Below are 26,169 nucleotides of genomic sequence, written 5' to 3'. Positions count from 1 at the left end.
CAATAGGGCCAGGGATTTAGCTCAGTGGTTCTGCTGCCTGGTTCGATCCCCAGTACCAAAAAAGAAAGAAAGAAAGAAAATCACCCAATATTTGGACATAAATAATATTGATCTAAGAAATAATATTGATCTGTGGTTCAACAGACAAAAAAAGAAATTAGAAACTGTTGTGAACCAAAGGAAAATGAAAGTACAATTTTTCAAAATTCATGGAATACAATACTCAAGGAGAAATTCAAAGACTCAGCACATATATAGAACAGAATAAAGATCTCAAGTCAATGACCTCTGCTTTCTTAGAAACTAGAAAAATAAAAGCAAGTCAAACTCAATGTAAGTAGAAGAAATACAGAAACAAGGATCAGAGAAGAACTAGTGGTGGTGTGTGTGTGGGGGACAGAGAAATGAGTAAAACCAAAAGCTTTGAGAAGGTGAATAAAATCAATAAAAGCCAGACTGATCGGGAGAAAAGAAAAGAGAAGAGAGGTGTAAAGGCTTGTGTCTAGATGTTCCTCCAAAGCCCATGTAGTCATATGTGTAGCTTTTTCAGAGGTGTCTGGATCTAGAGTGCGTGACACTGGGATTGATTCATGGTGCAACGCTAGGATCAAGGGCTCTAGAATTAAGGGTGTGAGTGCTACCTGCCCTAAGTAGCTTGGATAAGATATAAGATAGAAATCTGTGGTCGTCCCCCTTATTGCTTTGCTACCTTCTGCCCACCATGAACTGTTTCTACTCTGCAATGCCACCCTGCCTTGGAGCCAGCTGATTATGGACTGAAACCTCTATAAACTGTGAGCTAAATAAACCATTCCTCCTTTAACTTTGGGTGTCAGGTATTTTGTCTCAGCAATGAGAAAAGTAACTAAGACAAGAGAGGAAGATAGAAGAGAGATGGGAAAAGAAGGGGTGAGAGGGAAGGAGAAGAGAGGAGAAGAGAAAAGGAAAGAAGAGAAGAAAAGAAATGTTACAGACTGGGTGAGAGGACATCACTACAGATTCTACAAAAGTTAAGTATATAGCAAGAATTGTGCTCTCTTCGGCAGCACATATACTAAAATATATAGCAAGAATATTAGGAGCAACTTTACGTCAATAAGTTCATCAACTTAGATGAAATAGACAAATTCCTTGAAAGACATAAATTAGCAAAACTTACCTATAAAGGAGTATATAACAGGGCCAGGAATGTAGCTTAGTGGCAGAGCACCTGCCTGGCAAGCACAAGTCCCTGAGTTTGATTCCCAGTATCAAAAAGAAAAGTATATAACCAAAATAGTCCTAATTCAGTAAATTATCTTTGTGTGGAAAAAAACCTTCCTACAAAAAAAAAACTCCAGGCCTGATGACATCACTAGTGAATTCTGCCAAATATTTAGGGAAAAAATAAAACCAACACTACACAAACTCATCCAGAAAAATTAAATAGAGTTGAATACTTTCCAACTCATTGTTCAAGCAAAACCATATGAGAACAATAAAAGAAAATGGTAATATTCCTCATGAAAATTGACGTAAAAATTATAAAGAAAAGATTAGCAAATCAAATCAAACATAACATTGTTTCTAGGAATGCAAGTTTGGCTTAACATTCTAAAAATCAACTTTATTTATTTATTTAGTGTACTGAGGATTGAACTTGGGACCTTGCGCTTTCAAGGCAGGAGGTAGAACCACTGAGCTAAATCCTCGGCCCCAAAAATCAACTTTATTAATTGACCATATTAATTTAAAAAGAAAACTCATGGCATAGTATCCATAGATACAAAAAAAACACTTGACAAAATCCCACAGCCATTCATGATTTTTTAAATCCCAACAAACTAGGAATAGAAGAAAAATTTCTCAGCCTCTAAAAGGCATTAAGCTTTTTATGATTTTTTAAAAAAAATACCCTAAATGCCACCCATATCCAACCAAGATCAGGGACAAGACAAAGATGTCTCTTTCACAACTTCTATTCAACAGTGATTGAAAGTTTTTACTCAGTGCAAAAAAGCAAATAAAAGAAAAAAAGATATCCCAACTGGAAAGAAAAAATAAATATTCTTTATGGAAAACATGATCATCTATGAAAAATCCTGACCAAATCTATAAAAACACTTTGCTATTTAAAGCAAGACTAAGGGCCAGGGAAGTAGCTCAGGGGTGTAGTACCTGCCTGGCAAGCGCAAGGCAAGGTCCTGAGTTCGATCTCTGGTACTGCAACAACAACAACAAAAAGCAACTATTAAAGTCGCAGGACACAATATCAATATACAAACTCAATTTTTATTTTTATACACTGGCAAAGAGAAATTGAAAATTGAACTAAAATATGCCATTTACACTAACATAAAATATTATATAGCAAAAGATGCATAAAACCTGTACACTGAAATACATAAAACATTAGTGAAGGAAATTAAAGACATAAACAAATGGAGAGATACACTGTGTTGGAAGTATTCACTTCCACAAATGGAAGACTCACTATTAAGATGCTAACTTTCCCAAAATTGATCTGTTCTACAACACAATTCTAAAAATTCAAATTCAGCAGAAATTTTTTTAGACATTGACTAACTGATTTAAAAATCCATATGTTCTTTATTACTCATTCAAATTTATTTTCATTCCCTAATTGGCACATTACTTTATATGTAAAAATGCAAAGGTATTGTGTTGGGATGGAGTCCACCATAATTTTCCCATTAAAATTAACAGAGATATTTTCCCATGCAGATGCTTTTCATTTACAGGGCTCTCATGAACTAATGGAGTTTGTAGGGCATGGTACACATGTCCCCAAGCTCTTATCTCTGTCTGGTCTAACTTTCCTCTTGTGCCAATTCCATGTGGTTTGGGATTTTGATATTAGGCTTCATTATAAGTCTTAGAATAACTCAGGGCAAATCTTTCCTTTTTTTGCTTTTTCTTCAAAGTCACTAAGCCCTGGGCTTTTATGCTGTGATGTCAGTGTCGGAGCAAGTTCTCTGAGGACTTCAGACTCCCCAGCCGACCTGCTAATGGGATTGCACTGCGTATCTACACTGAGGTAGGGATGGTGGCCATTTGTGTCACTTTACAGCACCCTCACCTGAAATGTCCATCTGTTTTCTCCACATAAGTCTACCAGGGTCCTTTGATGGAGTGCAGCATCTTCCACACACTCATGCAATGGTCAGGACATACAATGGTCAGGTACATGGCCATTACATTAATTTCTAGAAGGGTTTGTTGTACTCTGGTGGTGTCATCTGCTGTGCCTCTCTGTTGGTGATAGCACCTTCCAGGCTGAGCTTCTCTGACTGTTAGGCCTCCTTCTAAGTGTCAGCAAAGTGACGCCTTCTGCAGCAAAAATCCATGATATGCCTCAGCTCAGTGCGTCTAAGACTCTTTTCATCCTACCCTGTGTTGAAACAATAATTAAACCCTGTAATATCCTGTGGCTAAAGTTATTTATCTTCAGGGTTTGTGCAATGTTACTCTTCTGTCTTCTTATATCCAGTGCTGCTCTTGAGAAGATCAATGCAAATCTCATTCTGGTTCTTTTAGGCAATCTGCTGTTTTACTGTGTGTTTAGATCTTTGGTATTTTAGTTTCACTGTAGCGTGTCTTTCCTCTTTGGCCCATTGGAGCCACTTTCCTGTGCTTGAGTTGTGGGGGACTCACTTTAATAATTTCTCCAAACATCTCCTCCTGTCCATTTTCCTCTTCCCTCCATCACTTTTCTCCATTTATTCATTCACACTTCTCCCCTATGCATCTTAGCTTCCTTGTTGTTTTCCACCTCACTGTTCTTCCTGAGCCTTCCAGGACATTCCCCTTTTGATACATCCTCTCATGTTCTCATTTCCTGTCACTGTTTTATTCCACTCACTGTGTTATTTAGTGACTGTCTTTCACACCGGTGTTCTGTGCCTTCTCACCCCTGCTTTGTGTTGCTGACACCTGGCCTGTCTATCTCTGAGTTTCCAACGGGATACTCTGCACTTCTTGTTCTCTCCTGTCAGGGACTCTGCCCCTGTGCTCCCATGCAATCAGATGGCTGCTTCTCCTCTCAAATAGGAGAGCCCATGTGTCCCTGCTCCCAAGAAGTGGCAGTGCCTCTCTCTGGACATGTGTCTGGGACAACCCAAGCCTTGGCCCCTGCTGGAGCCTTCAGTAGGGGAAGAAGAGGGGGAAAGGTCCTCTTTCCCTTCCTTCCACTTTTCTTTTGTTTAGTTAAAGCATATTATTGCTTCCCTTCCTTTTTTTCCCTTTTGAAGTGGTCATAGCTTGAAGTGGTCAAGGCAGCAGGGACGGGGGACAGAGCTGGGGAGGGGTCATGTCCAAGGAGGGGAAGGGGCCTGCTGTTTTCAGGGACAGGAACACAGCAAGATCAGGTGACTAGTCACATAAAGGAAGAGGAAATGACCACACACATGTATTTAGGATAATGAAGACCGGGCACCTCCTGGCCAGAGAAGTTTGGAGCAACTTTGGGTGCTGGAGTGAAATCAGAGGAATTGCTATATGCTCATGATTTTAGAATAGAGAGATCACAACAGAGGATGAGACACAGATGTATGTACATGTGTGTATGCATGGATTACTACTTCTCAGGGTCTAGACTATGGCTTCTAAAAATATCATTTTTCATTAAAAGGAATACTCAATGGCTGATGGCACAATGGCTGATTCCAAGATTGAGCAGGAAATGCCCAGGGTGAGCCTGGAGCTTCTTTCTCTATCAGAAAGTAAGTTAGCTGTTCAAAAGCTGTTGGACATGTGTCAAAATGATACAGAAAGCAGCTCAAAAGGGCTTCTGCTGGAAGCATCAAAATAAATAATGACAGTAATTTAGCAGTAAACTTAGTGATGACACACTGAATGAAGAGAATTTCATAAGTCTATCCTGAAATTTGTTTATTTATTCATTCATTTATAAAAGAGGAGAAAAGCTCTTTTTTACAATTGAATCTCAATTAATAAATGTACAAGACAGATGAATTAGAAAAGCATCATTTGACAATCATCTTAGTAATTATTTAGGCACCCAGTGAGTAAAAGTCTGAGAAGTAACAGGATACTGACATAGTTTCAAGTTTCCTCCCTTCAGAAGATAAATTACAAAGGGGAAAGCACCAACTTTACTCTGGAGAAAGCAGCCGACTGCAACTTTACCCCAGCTCTCAAAGGCAATCTGCCATGTCCTCCTCCTCTTTGGGTGGTGTGGAGTGACCAGATCATATGTACCTGTTATGGTTTGGGTCTAGATGTCCCCCTAAGCCTCATGTGGTCATAGGCTTGATCTAGAGTGTGTGAAGCTGGAATTGATTCATGATGCAATGCTAGGCTCAAGGGCACTAGGATTAAGGGTTGAGTGCTACCTACCCTAAGTAGCCTGAATAAGATAAAAGGGGCAGAAAGATGTTGGCAACCCCCTTGTTACCTTTGCTATCTTGTGTGTGCCATGTTTCTCCCTTGTGATTCTTGTTTGCCATCCCAGCTGTGGAGCCAGCCGATTCTGGACTGAAACCTCTATGCACTATAAGTGAAATAAACCCCTTCCCCTCTAAGTTTGGGTGTCAGGTATTTTGTCTCAGTAATGAGAGTAGAGTAATTAACACAGTAACCTTCCACTTGTCACAGATAGAGACATGACATAACATCACCCAAGTTGTCAAAGCAGATATCCCGTGCTGGACAGAAGGTGGGGAAAGGAGTGGAGGGCAGTAAGGAAACCAGATGAGCCCAGAGGGAGTCTCTAGCCTGCCAGAGGGCTCACTGAGGTGGGAGATTCGAAAACAAGGAGGTAGAGGGAGCTTGAATATTCAGGGAAGATCCCTGAAGAAGGAGTGAGGGGAGAGGAGAGAGGATGGGGAGAGAGAGGAAAGAGATGCAGAGAATGAAATATAGAGAGAGAATGTACAGCTCCAGGGTCCAACAGAGGCTGCTTTGAAGGCGGGCTGAGCAGCGCTCTGCATGTGTATGAACAGCCTGGAAACTGTGTTCCTACCAAACGATATAAAACCTAGGAGGTCAGGAAGACTCCTTAGAAGAATCCTTTCTGAGTGTTGATGCCAAATTAACCCTTGACTAAAGGTAGCTCTGGATTCTTCCTAACCAAGCCTAAAGCAGCCTCCAAAGGACCCAAGGGACACCAGGCACCTGGAAGTTGTGTGAGATCAAGATCTAACACCAATTAAAGGAATACAGGCATTAACAATGTAAATTGCATGATAAATGTCCACCAGGCAAACCAAAAGGGCAATGTGATCAGGAGCACAAGAAAATCCAGTCATTAGAAACAGACCCAGAACGGACTGAGATGGATTGATGAACAGATGGAGACCCGAGACAGCTTTATAGACCTGCTGTGTTCCTTGAGAAAGCAGACTGCACCAAAAGATAACAATAAAGCAAAGGTGGCAAAGGGCTCACAGGTGGCAAATAGGTGAGGCCTGGAAATTCTCTGTATTATTCTTATAGCTCTTCTACACATTTGGAAATATATATATACACACATATTTTTTCCCTGATACTGGGGAATTCAGGACCTTGTGCTTGCGAGGCAGGTGTGGTGCCACTGAGCTAAATCTCCAGCCCTGGAATTATATTTTTAAAGAATTTTTTAAAGAGTTAAAATAAATAGAGATAGAAAAAAATAAATAGAGATAGGCAGGTGAGCCCTGGAGTATCAAATCCTGAGACCTCCCGAATTGTATTGCTTCCTCTTGTTACTGCTACTGGCTGGGAGCCTTCAGTGAAAATCACCCTTAGGAAAAGTCTGCTCTGGAAGGAGGCATCTCAGGAGAGTAAATTACCCCACCCTAAATGCATTTCTTTGGAATATATAGAGAGAAACTGGAGACCTCTGCAGACACAGGAGTGGGTCTGAAAAGCTGCCCTTTTGTAAAAGAAATTGACATCTATAAAGGAAATCTGTGTTTGTGAGGTAAACAGCCAGTGGATGGAAGCAATCTTTCCTATCTGATATTCTCCTCATACTTAGGAAAATCTTTTCTCAGGAAGAAGATATTGGGGCCACCATTGTTTGAATGTGTCCCCCAAAGTCTCCTGTGCTGGAGGCGCGATCTCTGGGTGGTGTGAGAGATGGGAGGCCTTTAAGAGATGGAGCCTGGGGGTATTGCTCTTGGAAGGATTAATTTAATTCTTGTGGGACCCCAGATAGCTCCAGGGAGGATATAAAAAAAGCAAGCCCAAACCCTCCCTCACTCTGGCTTCCTGTCTTTCCACCTCCTCTTGCATGCCTCCAGCCATTTTGATATAAGCCAAGAGGCCCTCATGAGAGCAGAGCAGACACAGGTACCTTACCCTTGAACCTCCAGAACTGTGAGTTGAATAAACCCCTTTTCTTTGCATACTTCCCAGCCTTGGATATTTTGTTATAGCAAGGGAAAATGAACTAAGACAGGGTGCCAGACACCTGTCCCAGACAAGATGGCCACAGGTGGCTGTTGCGCAGGAGACTCAGCTACACAAGACCTCTCCCCACGTACTCCTCTTCTGCACCTCTCCCTTCTCCTAGAAGCCCTCTCCCTTTGTGTAGTTCAGTGTAACTTCACTGCACTGTGTTTAGGTATGGTTCGAGTGTGTCTCCACATGCTCATGTGTTGGTATTTGACCCCCAGTGTGGCCATGTTGAGGTAGTGAAACATTTAAGAGCCAGGGTTTTTTTTTGTTTTTGGGGTTTTTTTTTCCAGAATCGGGTATAGAACTCAGAACCTGATGCTTGTCAGGCAGGTGTGGCGACACTGAGCTAAATCCCCAACCCTAAGAGCCAGGGTTTTATGGAAGCTATCAGATCACTGGAGGTATTACCCTTGATGCGATTAATGTGGGTCTCAAGGAGTGAATTAGTTCTCACAAGAGCAGTATATTATTTAAAAAAAAAAAAAAAAAAAAAGGCCACCTGGCTCCTGATTGCCTCTGGCTTCCTGCCTCACCATGTGATCTCTTCTGAGCACCATGCTGTGACACAGCCTGGGGGCCCTCCTCAGAGCTGGGGCTCCAGAGCTGTAAACTAAATAACCTTCTTCATAAAGTACCTAGCTCCAGGTATTTTGCTATAACAATAGAAAATAGACCAAAACAAACTCTCTAACATCCCTTTGAGTCTCACACTGTATGTATGAGGCTCCCAGGTTCAGGTATATTAATAAATTTGACGTGTTTTCCCCCTATTTCCTACACACTGTCTATTGTCAGTTGTTTTTTTTCATTGACTATAAACTAATCAAACCTTCAGAGGCAAAAAGTAAACCTAACCTGCCTGCGCTGTCTGCCCAAGTGGCCATCCCTTGAAATTAGAGCTGAGGGGCAAGCGAGCCACTGCGTAGGGCTGGCTTGTGGGTCTGCCTCCGTGTCTTCCCAGGTCCCCCCATGCCAGATAACATACAAGGTTTCTAGTTTGCCCTGCCCGTACCCAGCATCCAGGCCACTGCAGCTGATGTCTGTGGTGAAGGGACCAGCAATGACTGTGTCGAGGTAACTCGGGACAAAGACAATGCTTCCTCCCACTCCTGCTGCGGTTCCTGCCTCTGGCTGTCCTCTTGCCCAGGCTGTATCACCACCACCACCATACACACGCATGACAGCATATGTGTGCACATTTATGTACATCACATGCAGTGCACCACATACCCAGACACACATATGCTTGTGGACACACATGGACACACATGCACAATTGGCACATGCACACGCAAATGCATACAGTGTAACATATGTACCTGCACATGTCAGACACATGCACACAAATGTACACACACATATTGGTTTGGCACAGCCTTTAACATTCCCAAGAGGTATATCATTATGGTTGATTTTTTTTTTTCAGTCTGTTCCTCCCTGTAAACTATGGGGACTTGTCAGCATTGATTGTGAGGATGGAAGCTGGCAGCCTGGGGAAGGCCACCATTTTGGCAACCAGTGCCAGCTAGAAGGTGACCATGCTCCCAGTTACGTAGACAGAGTGGATGGTGTGGGGTGGATGAGTGAGTTTAGCTCGGGGGCCGTGGTGGGCAGTTGGGCAAGGGATGATAGGTCCAGGGAGAGGTGTGGAATTAGGTAATGCTCTAGGCACTATGCTCAGTGACATATACTCACTGTTAAAGAACAAATCCTGCAGGATTCTATAATCAGAGGTCCCTGGAGCAATCCAATTCAAATACAGAAATTAGTTGGAGGCTAAGGGCTAGGCAGGGAGCTGTGGAGTCCATGCTTATTGGGGATAGAGCTTCAGTCTAGGGAGATGAGAAAGTTCTGGAGATGGACGGTAGTGATGGCTGCAGAGTGAATGTGCTTTAAAAACCTGAATTGTTCACCTAAAAATGATTAAGATGGGAAATTCTACATTATGTGCATTTTACAATTTTAAAACAAAATGTTCTGCAGAAGCCACCAACATGTGTTGCTGATGGACTAGGGTGGGGGTCTCTGCTGACTGTGGGATCTCCTGGAGGAAAGGCTAGTGGGGAGTGGAGGACACATGCGACTGGGGATTTCAGGGAACTGTCCACATGGGAATGGGAGGCAGGCCACTGATCTTACAGTATGGGGCTGGGGTCAGAGAGTTCTCTGTATCCTGTGACATTTAAACCCATGGGAACTGATGTCACCTTCAGGGAGCAAGAGAGAGAAAAGAGAAGGGCAAGAAGAACCTGTGAGTGGGAGAATGGCAGGAGTGGGCAAGAGGCTGGGAAGTAGATGCAAGTCAGTGGCAAGCAGCTGAGAGCAGAGAGGTGCAGCTGGGGGCCTCCAGCATGAAGGAGCTGAGGTGAGGACCCAGAACAGTTGCTGGGCTGGGGAGCCTAGAGTTCACTGCAGAATGCCCTGGCTGGGACAGGATGGATGGGAGACACCCAGGGCTCAGCAGAGAGACAGATGAGAAATGGGAAGTTTCCCTGAGCCTATGGGTCATGGCCCACCTCATAAGCAGGGCCCCAGAATGAAGCAGAATCTGGATTCAGCTTCTCTCACCATGGGCTTGGTTACAGGGGCATTTGCAGCTCTGACCTGCCAGCAGGGTGGGAAGCACCAGGGCCCATGACATCAGGGAGGGACCAAGACGCAAGGGTGGAAGAACCAAGGGCCATAGCCTGAACCAATTTTAAGCACAAAGAGAATGTCACTGTTTCACCTTCGCCTCCAGAGCAACACTTCCAGGTCAGCTGAGGTGACACTGTGTGGATCCTTCCTCTTGGTATCAATGTGTACTCTCTTAAAAAAAAAAACTGGGCCATGGATTTAGCTCAGTGGTTCTGCCACCTACCCTGTAAGCACAAGGACCCAAGTTCAATCCCCGGTACCAAAAAAAAAAAAAATCTTTATTGATATATAACTCACATACTAGAAAATTTACTCTTTCCAAGAGTACAGTTCAGTGGTTTTGAGTATGCTCGAGGAGTCTTGCAATCATTACCTCTGTCTAATTTTAGAACATTCACAGCACCCCTCAAAAGCTCCATTAGCAGTCACCCCCCACTCTCTGCACCTCCTCAGTTCCAGGCAACCACTCACCTGCTTCCTGTCTCTAGGATTTGTCTGTTCTGGATATTCTGCACAAATAGAACCAGTTAACTTAGTTTCCAAATATAAATCACACTGCCACCCAACACACACAGCTGAGCCTGCACAGCTGAACACACAGTCCCTGTCTCTACAGAGGAGGAGGTCCCAGTGTCCTTCTCTGGGTGGTTTCTAGTCGTTTTCCAGCTGAGTCACATTTCTCCCTTTGATACCTTAAAATTTAAATACTGAGATAGAAAATTAATAGCTATTAATTCACATAAATATTAAGTGTATGGGGAAAAGAGAAAGGGTGGTCCATACAGTCATCGCCAATATATTACATCAAATAAGGAAGACACTGGTAACCACACAGGCCACTTCTGCAGTGGGTCATGTGGTCGCAGTAGGTATTTATAACCACTTTCCTCTTTAGTCCCTTTGCCTCAGCTGATCGGGACATTTTGCCTAGTGGGAGACCTAAGTCCTAATTCCTCAAGGGCCTGGGTGGTCACTTGGCCTGCTAGGATTGGGTGCTGGAGGTTTTCATTGTTTCTAAACACAGGAGGTGGGAATCTTCAGAAGAGCTCCAGGGGTTGTTTGTGTTCTGACATACTCCTCCTCCCATTGTGAAATAGCAGCTGATTCTCCTGGGCTGATGAGTCACACCCACCAGCCTTGTCATCCTCATCGTCAAATGTTGATTCTCTACCTGAGTATCCTAAAGTGACCCAGTGGCCAACCCAATATCCAGGATCAGATAATGTGTACTGATGGAAGCCCTTAAACAAGAGGATCTGGGGTGAGGGGACAAAAAGAAACATTTTACCTGTGAAAGTTCCTTGAGGAGACAAGAAGATCATAGACATACCTTTCTGAACTCCCAGTTCCTTGAGTCTTGGGTACAGAAGACAGGGTACCAGGGGCAGAAGGTGAATTCAGAAACTGTACTGAACCCTGAAGACATTACCCAGCACTGCAATGCATGACCCCTGATTTTGTGCCATGCAGCGTCCTCAGGCCTGCTGCTTCAGGGTGACAGAGGCCAGTCATTCCATGACCAAGTGCCCCTGCCCCACTCCATGGGTGTGATGTGAGTTCAGCAGTCAGAAGGAAAGCTCGTGAAGTACCAAGACTGGACCAGACATCCTGTCCTGGGAGTCCACAAGGGATGGGTTCAGCAAGGGCTCTGTGGGCAGGAAAATCCGGTTCCTGTCCTGAGTGTGTGTCTGTGCAGTGAGACAGAGAGGTGGCCTTCCCATGGTGACCACAGTCTAATGTAACCCATCAGTGGGTTTGGGTGTTGCTGTTGGTCTCTGCTGTTGCCAGTAGGCCAGAAGATCAGCCTGGTGAGTGGACATCCATGTCCTCCCATGCATGTTCTCCATCTCTGAGGCCATTGTCCTGTTCTTACTGAGCCCTTTGGCAAGTGTTAGGGATGGCTGGGGAAGGAAGCTGGCTGATAGCCATGGACTAGGTCACCTTGACTACCTGGTCCATGAGATAACCCTAACACAGGTGGTTAGCACAAGCGCTCATATCCTGTGCCCTTTTTGGAGAGGTCTAACCACACATCTGTTCCTCTGACCCGCTGGCACCATTCTTCCCCATCCCTGGCTGTCCAGAAAACTGATGGCAACTAGCCATGGATTGGTGGAGTCTGTAACTCTGCCCCCTCCTATGATGTGAGATGGAACAATTGGGGTGCTACTCAGGGTTCTGAGCGTGGGGAGTGCTTCCCTTTGCCACTGCCCCTGTTCACTGGAGCACATATCTATGTGTTGTGTAGGGCCATCTGTAAGCCAAGCCCAGGTTTTTTCCTCCCCAGTGATCAGGTCCCAGTGAACTTGCTGAAAAGCCACAGGTATGGCTCAGAGAGGGGTGGCAAGGAACAACAGGAAGGCCATAGGCATCATAAATACTTCATAACACTCACTTGTGCCTTCTGTGCACTGAGCCCAATCTTGTGTCTACTGCTTCCTTTTGATAGCAAAATGCAACTGTGCATGCCCAACTCCAGGGGTCGGTTGGTCAGACAGCCCATTCACGATGGACAGTTTAAGTCATATGGTGGCATATGGTCACACACTTGGTCTCTGTGGAGTCCTAGAAGCAATCCAGAATCTATTCCTCAAAAGGAGAGGTATCTATAGAGGATTGCAGGGCTTATTCCAAAGCCTGAGGGTAGAAGACTATTACTCATCTTCAGGACCTTGCCACAATCTCCAGAAAGCTTATCTGTTTGTCATAGGCTCCTCAAATACTATGAGATCTGTTGGTCCTGTTCGGCCCACAAGATACACAGCCTGCACTGCAACCTGGCTGGTGCAGAGCCTTCTCTTGTCTGAGCTTCTCTCAAAACTGACAGTTTTAGGTCACTTGATAACAGAACCAGGATGTCACGTGTGTGCTACCTCCATCTTGCTTCTTTCTTGGCAGTAGGAAGGGCCAGGTAAAGATCTTCACTTGCCTCAGACCACTGGACCTCTAACAATTGCATCGAGGTGGCAGGCCTTGAATTTACTCTCCACCCCCAGCACATGCTGTAGTACCAAGTTGTCTTTGGGTAATTGCTACTTCCTGCTTACCAGCTTCATTCAGTATGATAGTAGCATCAACTGAATGGACCTGTCAGAAGTACTATAGAAGGGAAGGATAGAATTGATAGACCTCAGAGGTAAGACAGTGAAGATTTATTTCTGGTCTTGCCAGGTGAAAGCAACCAACTTCTGGTAGTCTTTGCTAAGAGGAATAAAGGGTTAAAACACTAATCCCAGTACTCAAGAAGCTGAGGCAGGAGGATGGTCACAAGTTCGAGACCAGCCTGGGCTGCATAGTGAGACCCTGTCTCAAAAAAGAAAGAAAGAAAGAAAGAAAGAAAGAAAGAAAGAAAGAAAGAAAGAAAGAAAGAAAGAAAGAGAAAGAAACCAAACACATTCACTAGATCAATAGCTGAGAAGTTGGACTTTATTTAAATTAAAAACCTCTGCCTTGCAAAAGATAACTGTTAAGAAAATGAAAAGACAAACCACAGACTGAGAGAAAAATCTTCGATAAACACATCTGATAAAGGGCTGATGTCCAAAATATACAAACCTCAACTGTAAGAAAATAACCCAATGAAAAGATCCAAACAGACACCTCTCCTAAAGGAGGTATAGAGATGGTAAACTAGCATATGAGAAGGTGCTCATATATCACCAGCTTCAAATTAAAACAACAGCAGGCACCACTGCATACCTATTAATGACCAAAATCCAGAACACAGACAACACAAAGTCCTGACAAGGAATGTGGAGGAACAGGAAGTCTTATTCATTGCTGGTGGGGAAGCAAATAGTACAGCCACTGTGGAAGACAGTTTTGCCAGTTTCTTACAAAACTAAACATAATCTTACCATAAGATCCAGTGATCATGCCCTTGGTATTCCCCCAATTAAGTTTAAGAACTGAAGTCCACACAAGCAGTTGCCCATAAATGTTTGTACCAGTTTTATTCATAATGGCCAAAGACAGAAAGATTTCCTTTAATGGGTGAATGGAAAAAATAAACTATGAACATCCAGACAATGGATGTTCCACATATTATTCAGGGCTGAAAAAGAATGAGCCATCATGCTATGAAGACACAGAAGAATGTTAACTGTCTATTGCTAAAGTGAAAGAAGTCAATTGGAAAAGCCTACATCCTATGTAATTCTAACTACATAACATTCTGGAAAAGGCAAAACTCTGATGATAGTGAAAAGATCAGTGGTTGCCAGGGGTTGGAGGACAAAAGGGATGGTAGGTAGAGTACAGGACCTTATTGGGACAGTGGCACTGCTCTGTGTGACACTGTGATGATGTATACTGAAAATTAAGCATTAGTCCAAACCCACAGGAATGCATAACACCCAGAGTGACCTTTACACAAATGATAGGCTAGATCAGTATCAGTTGGAAAAGATGTACCACGTGGTGCAGGACATTTGTAATGGGAAAGTGTAGGATGGGTTGGAATCTATGGGAACTTTGTACTCTCTGTTCAATTTCTCTGTAAACCTAAAACTGCTCTAAAGAAATAAACTCTGTTCTTTAAAAAAGTTTTTACCAGGTCACTGGCTGCCTGCCAGGTGCCAGGATGTTGGCTCCAGCAGTCAGCAACCCCTGGAATGGGGTTACAGTTGGAATCCCAACTCAGTTCATCCATGCCATGCATCCTGGAGTCCTTGGTGATGTCACCCTATTGCCTCTACAATCTCTGTATCATTTTGGCTCACATGTTCCCTGGTGGAGGTGGCTCCATTGGCTTCCATGTGCCTTTTCCCACCATGTGGCTTCCATGTGCACAGCCTCACTGCGCCAGTCAGAGGGCCAACATGGGGACTCTGGCAGTAGTTACGGGCATCTATACCAATTCTGCATCTGGAGCAGGATGGGTTTGGGGGCCCACTGGGGCTACTGAGAGTTGAACCTGAGCTACACTCCAGGGGTTACTCTACCTCCACCAGGCCTTAGTTTAACAGCTATACCAAGAGATGCCTTTGCTTCCAGGTATTGGTCAGCTCAGAACCAGTGTCTGATAATGCCCCCCAAATCTATTATTTCCCCTTCCCAAAGCACAGTTACCCTGGCAAGTGGCTGCAGGGCCCTCTGGGAAGTTGAGAGAAAGATGAACAGTATAAACTTTGGTAGTGTAGCAGTGACCTTTCTGGGGAGTGTGGACCAGCCAACTGGCTCCCTGGTATGACTGTATGCTAATATTCTGGACGGGCTGACTGGGAGCTCCTCACTGGCACAGCTTGATTGGGACTTCAGTGGCTATCCTTGCTGCAGTCCTAAGGACACCACAATCAACCAGCCAAGGCACTGAGCTTGGTGATCCAGGCCATTCTATCTACCACCCATCACAGATGCCATCTCAGTGCCCTGCCTCCCTTGAAAGTCACTATTCTTCCTGACTCAACGCCTGCAGGAACTGGCTGCTCCTCTTTGATCTGCCTTCATCCTGATGGTGGCATTTGAAATACCAGACTCTCACCTCAAACCAATTTGAGCAAAGGACAGCCCTGGGCTGATGCTTTGTCTCTCACCTGGAACAGGGCTAGCTACCCTGTCCTTTCTCCCAGATTTGGGGATTCAACCACCCTGGGGTGAGGAAAAACCACTGTGCCCATCCAATTGCTCAGCACCCAGAAGGTGCTTTAGGAGATGACTCTTAGGTCACATCCATCCACAGACCAGCCCATCGTGGAGACAGAGAAGCCAGTGATTGCCCAAACCTGGTCACAGTCGCCCTCTGTAGGCCGTGGTATGGTATGGCCAGCAGCCCCTGGTCTCAGGGCCTCAGACTCTTCGTGGACCCCGTTGCCTCTGAACACACATATTTGAGGCCACTAGGTTGAAACTGTCTGGTTTTCTTTCCCCCAGGCCAGCCTGGTGGTGCTCAGAAAATCTGAGGCAAGTGAAAGAACACAGAAGTGAGTGGCTTGGTGGGTGCTGGGAGCAGTTAGACAGCTCAGACCACTGTAACACAAGAGCACAGAGAGGCAACTAACTGCATGCATTTATTTCTCAGTTCTGGGAGCTGCACTCTGAGGTCAGCATTGCTGGCTGGTTCCATTCTTGGTGAGGGCTCCTTCCTGGTGTGCAGGCAGCCACCTTCTTACCTTGTCCTCACATGGCAGAGAGACAGGTCTCCTTCCTCCTCTTCCAGAGCCACTGATCCCATCATGGGGAATCATGGGTCTCTGGTCACCTCCCTAGCACTCCCTAATTGGGAGTCAGCATTGTCCTAGGGATGCAGGGATACAGTTCATTCTGTGGCAGATGCTGCCACCTGAAGCCTTCTCTTGTCATGTTCCTCGCTCTCCTTTCAGTCCTCACAGCCCTGTCCCCCTGCCCTCCTGAAGATCCCTGCACTTGTCTCAGCCCAAATGGGGAAGGGCAGGTCACCAGGGACAGCTTAACAGTTCCTGAAGGTCCTGAGGCAGTTTAAAGGTGTTGGTGAATTACTTGCAGCCTTTATCGCTGGGAATTCTCTTTACCAGTTAATAGGATTGAGGCTGGACATGTTTACCATGGAGACTGCACAGGGGGTTCAGGACCACAGGCAAGAGGGACCTGAGGGTCCAGTCCACAGTCCTTTTTGGCCGCCACAGTGAAGTCTTGCTCTCTCCCCACCCCAGGGGCACACTCCGAGGATGCCCACCCAGACAACCTGAGTGCCACCGGCGCATCCTCTGCTTCTTCACCACTAGGTGGCCTGGCAAAACAGCAGACTCAAGGGGCCACGGCATGAGTAGACGGAGGTGCCTCCCCCACAGTGCATCCCTGGCATTTTTTTTTTTTCATTTCAATAATTTTATTGAAAGGTATATCTCTTAGTACCAAAGGTAGTTGGTTAGGTTACCTCTGCCAACTCAAAATTAATACAGATATTTTCAAAATATTGAAATATATCAGCCTTATGGTAAAACTGAAAGTATCCACAAAACATGGTTTACAAAAAGTTAAAGGTAGAATATACTGCGGTTCTTTGGTTTATTTTTCAATGCTTAGTTGTCTGTAACATGATGTCAAAATTGGTTACATCCATTCTGGATAGACTCAGGCTTCAGGCTGCACTAACTGTTTACAACACTAACAATATATGTACATTTCCTTATATTGATTGGCTCATATGGAGAATTCCAAACACTACCTCAGCAATCTCATAATTATGGCAGTGCCTCCTTCTCTTAAGACACATTATGGAAATTTGTGAAAGTATATTCTATTCCTTAAAAAAACAAAACAAAACAAAACTGGAAGCAATGGCAGTTTTATAGAAACAGTCCATAGTAAAACTTGGAGTGCTTTATCTAGCCAGAATTTAGGGTAAAGCAAGTTTTCAGAGTGGTAATTGATTTTGACTTAGCTATGTAATATAATAGAACACTTTTTTTTTAAATGGAACTAGATAAGACTGAGGAAGTAGATTCTGTATTGAAATTTTTATCATTGTTACAAATGTCACCTGCTTTTTAGAAGAAACATTAAAGATAGCTCAATGAATATGCCAAACTTAGTAGGTCTGCATTTTGGCTTAATACAAAATGTTTTTAAATGTAAATGTAATTCCCAAATGTAACATTCTCATCTCTGAACTATCTATGACTTGACTACTTATGGGTACCAAGAAACCATTACATTATCTAGAATATAACCTTATTATGCCTTTAAAAAGTGCATGTGTGAAATGTTGGTTTTGATGTAAACCTCATAATTTAAAATTTTAGGTTACCATTTTCCAAATCACCTAAATATAATATATTGATCCAGTATAGAAAGTTAAATTAATGTTAGAAAAGAAGATTCATCTTTTCAGGCTTGCTTCACATTTATGTCTTTAGCTTTACAGATGAATTCAATCTAAACAATCTTACTGCAGCATTTTATATATATATATATATATATATATATATATATTTTTTTTTTTTTTTGGTACTGGGGATTGAACTTGGGTCCTTGCACTTGCGCAGCAGGCAGCGAAACCACTGAGCTAAATCCCGGGCCCTACTGCAGCATTATATTAATTAGGCAGTTTTCCAAAGATGGAAAACATCATACTAATCTAGTTGTGATGTTTTGAGGGTTCATAATTTTATTTTGTTTTTTTTGTTTTGGTACCGGGGATCGAACTTGGGTCCTTGTGCTTGCGCAGCACATCCCTGGCATTTGTGGGACAGGTGTGGTGCCCCTGGCTTCCCTGGGAGGGCAGCTGTGTGCTTGCAAGGCCTGGGTCTCAGGAGAACAGGGCAGGGAACAGTGTGGCCTCTCAATGTTCATTTGGGGGAGTAGCTCATAGTCCAGGGCAGGAGGGACCCAACAAGCCATACCCAACACCCAGCACCTGGCACCCAGAGCCCGGCTGAGGACCAGTCCAGCTCCTCAGCAAGCCAGGATGGGCTTTCAAAGTGGGTGTCCAGGCTGAGGGGTCCAGGAAGCTTCTAGGGTGTGTCTCAGTTGCAGAAGACAATTTGAGAATCGGGGCAAAGGCAGAATAAAGGCACACACTGAATTTGGGTCCCAGCAGGTCCCTGACAGCTGTTACAGGCTCTTGGCCCCATCCTTTAGGTGGGTGACAGGGACAGGAAGAGAACTAGCTGATAAGCACCCAGGTGAGTGGGCCAGGCTCTGGCTTCCCCCAGGTGCTGGGCCTCAGGGTTTGGCTGCTTATCTCTGAGGGAGGGGTCCCTTGGTCAAGCTTCGCTCTGTATAACTCTTAGGAAGACAGAAGCTATCACCTCCTAGACCAGAGAAAGTTGCCCTCCAACTAGAGAAACCCATCTAGGCCAAAGCCTCCCCAACCCCCCAGGGTTCACAGAAGCAACTGCCCAGGTAAACTGAGGCAGCAGACAGCCAGGCAAGAGCAAGTAATCAAGAGTTGGACAAATAAGCCATTGCATGAAAAGTAGGAGCCACAACAAGTAGGTGGTGGTGGATGGATGGACAGACACACAATGGAGAGGTGGCAAGGGGCATCACAGCATGAGCAGGCATCCCAGTGGGAGAGGAGCTAGGGGAGGGAGCAGTAGGGCTCAGGAGTCCAGAGATCAACAAGCAGATGGGCGGAGCCAGCTCCCAAAGCTGACTGGGAGATGGACAAAACTAGATTTGAAATAAAATTCATTTTATAGAACCACTGTAGGTTTACAGAAAAGTTGCAAACATGGTAGAGTTCCCATAGATCCCATAGCAGTTTCCCCTACTACCAACTGTGAGGGTAGAAAGGACAAGCAAGCTGTCTCCCCTGCTAAACACAGAACACTGGCTGCAGCTGTGACCTAATGTCAGGAACTGGCCTACACACCGAGCCAGGATTCACTTCTGCAGTGGATGCCAGCTGGGGTCCCCTAACTCAACTCAGCTTTGACACTGTCTACCTGGAGATGGCATCAGATCCAGGAGGTTCTCAGTCCCCAAGACTGCCAGCCTTTCGCCAGGTGTCAACTGCTGTCCTAGATTGTCACTTGCACTTCTAACCTACAAATGATACATTGGGGCTCCTATGACCCCCTCCTTGGGTTCAATTAAGTTTCTAAGGGTGGAGCACAGAGCTCAGGGCCACCCTTAGGTTTACTGGTTTATTACAGAGGACATTACAAGGACCAGAAGAAAAAACACCCAGGGTGAGGCACCTGGGAAGGGGTGCAGAGCCTCCATGCCCTCTCTAGACCCACTACCCTCCAGCAACTCCCAGGGTTCAGAAGTCTGGAAGCTTCCTGAACCCTGTCCTTTGGAAAATTCATAACAGAAACATGGCATTAATGAACTTAACCTTCGGCCACTCTCCCTCCCTGCAGGTTGAGGGATGGGGCTGAGAATCCCACCCTCCGATCCTGACTTGGTCTTTCCTGTCACCAGCCTCATCCTGAAGCCACTTAGGTCCCCAGCCACCAGCCAATCATTTACACAGAGAAGACACTCTTGCAACTCTGGAGATTTCCAAAGGTTTTCAAAGCTGTGGACTAGGAAACTAAACACAGTTTCACAACATTACAGATACAATATCACAGCCACATCTTATGTTGATGTGAGCAGTTGTCACAGCTTAACAATTCATATTGATACATGGACAGTTTATTGCTCTCTTTGATTTGATAGCCTGGATATTTTTGAGGGTACACTCTGGGGGTCCCAGAGCTGGGACCTGTCTGGTGTTTTTCTCAGGGTTAGACTGGGGCTTCACATCACCTCTAGCCATGGGTGCCCACTGTCACAATTCCTCACTGTGACATGGCCTTGATATTCTAGCTGGGTATGTGTGTGACAGCTCCACTGTACAGTGACTATGTGCCCTTTTGAAGAAAGAATTTACTATGCACAGCCATGCATAAGGCACGGAGAGTTACACCTCACCAACTTGAGAGTGGAGTATTTACATCCTTTATTTGGAATTCTTCTGCATGTCAAGTTTGCCTTTTCTTCCTCACTAATTTAAATATTCAATCAGTTATTTATATTGGTATGAATTCACAGAGGTTTTTAATGTGGTAGATTATAATCTAATACTATGCTATTTTTATTGTTGTTCCTCAAAATTTTTCCAGCTTTGGCCACAGGATCTGTTTTGGTTGGCTCATGTTACAAAACTATTTTTAATTAATCAGTTAACTATTAGGTGAAGGAATGCCAATACACACCCAGTCTGCATCTTGAACAGAAAGGCAGAAGGAGGACAAGCCACTTACAATGGTTTCTGACCCTGGACAGAATCCATGGGCAGATAGGAGTGTGTGTGGGGGTGTCTGTCCCCTGGGCCAGCTCCATGGGGCTCAACCTGCTGCTTTGAAGCCCCTTCCTGGATCCCATGGGCCAGTGCTACCCTCTATGGCAAGTGGGCAGCCCCCAGGGTGCCCAGAGAAGTTGGGGAGGTGGAAAATGAGCAACAGCTTCCCTCAACCTGCCCCTTCCTCTTGCAGGGCCTTGGAGGGCGGGAGGGGGCGGTTCCCACCAGAACAAAAGTGGTGGCCCTTGCAACACACCAGCTCTCTGGCCCTGCTCTGGGATCCAGAGAAGAGAACTGTGGTCAGACCTGTGTTCAAGAGGACCTAACCTGGTGTTCTGGTCACTTTAAGAAGACACAGTGAGGCCACCAGTGCAGGGTGCCTGGTGCCACTCAAAGCTCTCCACATTCAGTCCAGAGGCTCTGCTGTGTCCAGGCTACTTCCTGGAGGTTGCCTTTCTCAATGCAGCTAGAGGCAGACAGTTCCAGGAATGAGCAAGACACAGCAGGGATAGCTTATCTCCACTGGAGACAAAGCTGAGTGGGCTGGCCCTGCACAGTTCCTAGGCCTCACACACTGCAGACCTTCCTTTTGCATCTGGACCCCTGCCTGGGCCATGCCTCCCCATAGAGCCATGTGGTGAAGGTTTCAAGGGATGAGAGCTGTAGAGGGGCTACTTAGGGGACTGGGAAGGGTGAGAGGTCCCACTGCCCCTCTTCTTAGGCAAAGGGAAGGAAGAAGGGGCCACAGCAATGCTCTACAGTGACAGTCTTCCCAAGCTGATGACCAGCCTGGTCCATTCTCCCAAAAGCAATGCCAACGGCTGGTGGGAACTGCTGGCCAGCACAGAACCCTGTTCTTCTGGCTTCTAGAAGGCTGAGGGGTCACCATACTCACAGCTCTCTGTGCCTCCAGGTCCCATCATGTCCAGCACCCCACATAAATAGATATGGAAAAAGAGCAGAGCATAAGGTAGCCCACCAACTAGGGGTCGGCACTTAATGGTTTGAACCAACCCAGATTCAGTCCTACTGTGCTTTCACATTGGGTTCACCTTGGCCCCTAAAGGTCCACTTGGTGTGACCCGCATGGTTTGGGTTTGCCAGGCTGCCCTTATATATTGTTTACACCACTTGGTAACAAAGGAGTCCCACGTGGCATGAGTGAAGACCCAGCTCTCCCACAAGGTCCCATGATGCTCTGCTTAGACTCCCCACTGGTGCCTTGAAGACACTGAAAACCAAATCACCTTTTCAAAAGTATAGCTGTCAGGCTGGGAATGGTGGCACAAGTCTGTAATCCCAACACTCAGGAGGGTGAGGCAGGAGGATCACCACAAATTCAAGGCCAGCCAGGGGTATATAGTGAGTTCAAGGCCAGCCTAAATTACATAGCAAGACCTTGTCTCAAAAAACAAAACAAAAGTGTAGCTGTCACAGAACACTTCAAACGGTACTCCTTATAGACCTTTACTAATGGTATCAGATTGGGCCCTGTCTCCCAAACTCCTCCAAGTATTACTCCCCAGCAGGGCTTCTAGGTGCAGTCCCCCACCCCCACTTAAACATCCCACTGCAGGGAGCTCACCCCTCCCCAGGCACCCCATCCTGCCTTGTTGTCCCATGTGCTGGCCCTTGCCTGGCCACAGCAGAAACAAAGCCACACCCACCAGGGAGGCCTCCTATATCAGCAAATGCCCTGGTGTCTTGGGCCAGGCTGCGGGCAGCAGAAATGCAGGAGCTGGCCCCAGACTCACTGGCCCTCCCCTTCCCGCCTGCCCTTCTTCCGGGGCACCCAGGCACTCTGTTGCAGGGGTTGTGTTGACAGATGGGTGGACACAGCCTCCCTCTGGGCGGGCAACTGTGGTCAGAGGCCCCCACCCAGCAGGAAACCGCAGTAGTGGAGGAGAAGAGACGAAAAGGCAGGGGAGGGGAGGGGAAGGGAGGGGCAGAGAGGGGAGGGGCAGAGAGGAGAGGAGAGGAGAGGAGAGGAGAGGAGAGGAGTCCACCATGAGGCCTGGGAGCCGGGTCAGGGCTGCCAAATGCCAGATGCTGGCCACCAGCTTCTTCGTCTTGGTAACAAGCAGGATGGGCAGGAGGGTGGGGGTAAGGGTCATGCCTCCACTTGCACACAACAGTCCTCCTGCCCCAACCTGCCCTGCAGACTTGGTCCGGGGGCTGTGTACATGCGGACAGGTAGGCAGGAAGCCTATTGGCGGTGCCCAACCTTCCAAGCAGCAATTCAGGGCCTGGGTCCTTGGATGGAGGTGACCTAAGTGGAGAGGAGGTTGACAGGGAAGGGGTACTGGCTGCTGGGGCTCCAGGGCTCTCAAGTCTCTTTCTGCCCTAGAGGACACTCTTACTGGGCTGGGGAAGGTCCAGGGCTGCAGGGCGCTGCAGGCAGATATATGTAAGGTTCTGAGTCCCTGAGGGAACTGGGCAATGGCTATATGTATACAACTGCATGTCAATTTGTGTGTGTGTATGTTGTGTGTGTGTGGGAGGGATGTGTCTGGGGCAAAGACTTCACTGAGAACACCCCACAGAAATACCCAGAACTCCCTGCAGCTGGCCTGTTTCTTTTGAGACCAGGACCCTGGAGTAGGCCTGACTCATGGGCCCTGGAATGGGCCTGACAGATCCTGCCTTTGGTGGGCAGGGAGGCTCTGTGATGGTGCCCACACTCTGGCCTGCCCCACCCACAGCTGCTGGGCTTCTCTGTGGCCACCATGGAAGTTCTCACTTACTTCGGAGACCACCACTTTGCCATCATCAGCCAGGTGTCCTTGGAGAGGAACCCATATGACGCTGTACACCGCTGGGGTAAGTGTGGTCAGGGCTGGGCAGAGCAGAGGTGGCTGGAGCAGGTCTGGACTGGGCATCAGGTCCCAGATACTGGGCTCTAGGTGACCAGAGGAGCTGGCTGGGAAGAACCAGGGACTCCAGGCAGGGAAAGGCAGCCCTGGCATCCTGGCCCCACTGATCAGAGGCTGGGTCTGGATGATGGCTGGTGTTCCGGCCCTAGGCTGGCAGTCCCCTGGGAGCATGGGACAGCATAGTTGTTCCAGTCACATCAGATCCAAGATTTGTGCTTTCAGAATTTGACTGTGACAAGGGCTATCTGGACCAGGGCCTGTGGGACTCAGCAGTGGAATACAACGTTCAGAGGGCAGAGAATGGCAAGAAAAGGCCAAAGCCTGCCTAGTGGCCCCTTCCAGAGAGCAAGGAAGGCTACTTTAATGAGAGGACATCTCAGGCAGAAGCACCCCAGGAAGGTGGCTGCCCACTAGGCAAGGGTAGGGGAAACTGAGTGTGGGTCTGGTGGGCCCAGCCCCCAGCCTCCTGTCTTCCAAAGCTCTGAGCCTCCCCACAGCAGGAAGCCTGAGGCCTGGGCCTGGTCTGATAAGGTCACAGCCCCACAAGCCACCTGTCATGAGGGCATGAGGATGCGGCTTGAAAATAATCCCCAGGCAGGGAAGGCAGCATGAAAAATGGCGGAGTGGGGGGAGCAGGCCCACTTTACTCTTGCTTCCACCCTCCTTCCCTTGGAAGGAAAGGGGTTGTTGGGCACTGGAAGGCACATCCCTGTTTAAGGGGAAAGGAGGCCCATTCAGAGCTGCCCCAGAAGGACAGCACCCATGACCCCCAAGATGGACTTCAGGTGCAGGCTCTGTGCATCAGGTCCTGTCCCAGCACCCCAGCTCTCTCCCCCTCTCTTCCTACCCAGCCTTCTATGTGGGGATCAGCCTGGCAGGCCTGCTGATCCTGGGGGCCTCCCTGAGCACCACAGCTGCCGTGAAGGAGGCCCAGGGCCTCATGGCTGGGGTGAGTTCTCTCAAATCCTTGACCTTCCACTCCCCTAGGTCCCTCCACCTGGGACAGTCGGGACCCCCTACCAGGGCCATTCCGGCCCTCCATGTGGGCCCTACTTCACCCCATCTTCCTTACACCTAGTAATGATCTTACAGGAGCCCTGAAAAGCAGAGCAGGCCCTCCCAGCCATGAGAGCCACCCCTAAAGACTCTGGGGACACCCAGTTCAGTTATCCAGCAGTCTCTGGGGACACGGCTTGGGTGAGGTTCACTTCCCTTTGGGAGGAGACCAGGGAGGTTCAGGGAAGCAGCCTCTGTGGAGCCCTCCAACCCTGATCCCCTTTCCAACTACTGGAGGGCTCTCCTGCATCCCAAGGTTTCATAGTCCCTAGACCTCAACCCCATAGTAGTGGCTCTATGGAGCCTGCTACAGTACCTGTTCCTCTGTGTGGGCCTCCAGCTTGGTCCCCACCGGCCCCACTGGTCACCCCACAGCCCCCAGCCCTTCCAACCTTGCCTCCCCATGGCCACCCTTCTTGCCCCTGCCCCACCAGGCCCCTTCCTTTCACCTGAGCTGGGCAGCTCCTCTCTGGTTCTCTAGGCTCCCACCTATTCCTCCACTCCAGCTACAACATCTCCCTTTCCCACCTCCAGCCCTCTGCCCCCAAAGATCACTGCCCCTGCATGCTGGCCTACCCCACCCTGCCCTGTGAGTGGTTTATGAGGTCAGAGACCCTTGGGAACCTGCACTGGGAGCTTTACTTCCTGGGTGCGACTAAGACCGAGGCCTGTGGGGTTCGGCTTTTGGGCTGAGAGGGAGACCTCAGTGAGAGTGTGACAGGGCTGGTGGACTGCGCCCTTAGAGGGTATGTGCTCCGCGGAAGGACACATGGACAAAGACAGGGCTGAAAGCCTGCTTGCCAGGCCTAGAGTCTGGACATGTCCCAGAGGTAGGCTGCAGCATTAGCCACCAGGGGGCACTGGAGAGCCGGGCTTGAGACCACAGGACAGAAAACAGAAGACCACATCAGGCCTGTGCAGCTCAGCCATGCACAGGACTTCCCCAGGCCTGTGCTCAGCATTTGATCTGTGAGCAAGGGCATCAGGGAGCACCTGAGATTTCAATTCTGCATCTCCAGCCAGATTCAGGGCTTAGGTGACCATTATGTGGGTTCACTTGTAGGAAAAGCCTGGAATCCCCCAGCCAGATGTTCAGGGTCAGCTCCCAAGGCTACTCCAAGCCATTATGGGCTCCCAACTCCCACCTGAGTCCCTGCACTCTGCCCGAGTCTCCTGCACTGGGAGATCACCCAGACACCTGCTCCACTGAGCTGCATGGGTGTATACCTGTGTACATGTGCATGTATGTGCATACACATGTGCATGTGCCTGTGTGTGTCTGCACACATACCTTTGTTGCTTGCCTTCACATGCCCTAACTGCGGTTTAAGTGTGGCTGTCTCCATGTTGCATCTGGCGTGTCTGCATGTGTAAGCACATGTGAAGGGGGCTGGGGCATGGGGAGAAGGGAGTGGAAAAATTTTTTCCGTCTTGCCTGGTGCCCAGCTGTCCTCTTCCTGCCCCTTCCTGCTCCCTCCTACTGCCTCC

General features: G+C 47.3%; 1 protein-coding gene across 13 annotated transcripts in view; it reads left to right on the top strand.

Annotated features, from left to right (window-relative positions):
- The window catches only part of Tspan32 (tetraspanin 32), a 53,183-nt gene that overhangs the window by 13,639 nt on the left and 13,375 nt on the right, over window positions 1–26,169 (top strand). For 8 of the 13 annotated variants that reach the window (XM_087205505.1, XM_087205512.1, XM_087205509.1 and 5 more), the window contains exons 1-3: window positions 22,686–22,825; window positions 23,455–23,572; window positions 24,477–24,574. In XM_087205505.1, coding sequence (XP_087061631.1) covers window positions 22,760–22,825; window positions 23,455–23,572; window positions 24,477–24,574 — 282 coding nt within the window. In that variant the 5' untranslated portion in view covers window positions 22,686–22,759. Of the gene's footprint in view, window positions 1–2,924; window positions 3,038–22,685; window positions 22,826–23,454; window positions 23,573–24,476; window positions 24,575–26,169 lie in introns of those variants that run through there. The other 5 variants (XM_087205507.1, XM_087205506.1, XM_087205510.1 and 2 more) reach the window with 3 other exon arrangements.

This window comes from Heterocephalus glaber, unplaced genomic scaffold, assembly GCF_053883595.1.
Source record: "Heterocephalus glaber isolate CG9 unplaced genomic scaffold, H.glaber_assembly_v1.0 deba00000594, whole genome shotgun sequence".
In the NCBI taxonomy this organism is placed as follows: Eukaryota; Metazoa; Chordata; class Mammalia; order Rodentia; family Bathyergidae; genus Heterocephalus; species Heterocephalus glaber.
Note: the sequence above shows the minus strand (reverse complement) of the source record. Positions and strands in the feature narration are given on the sequence as shown.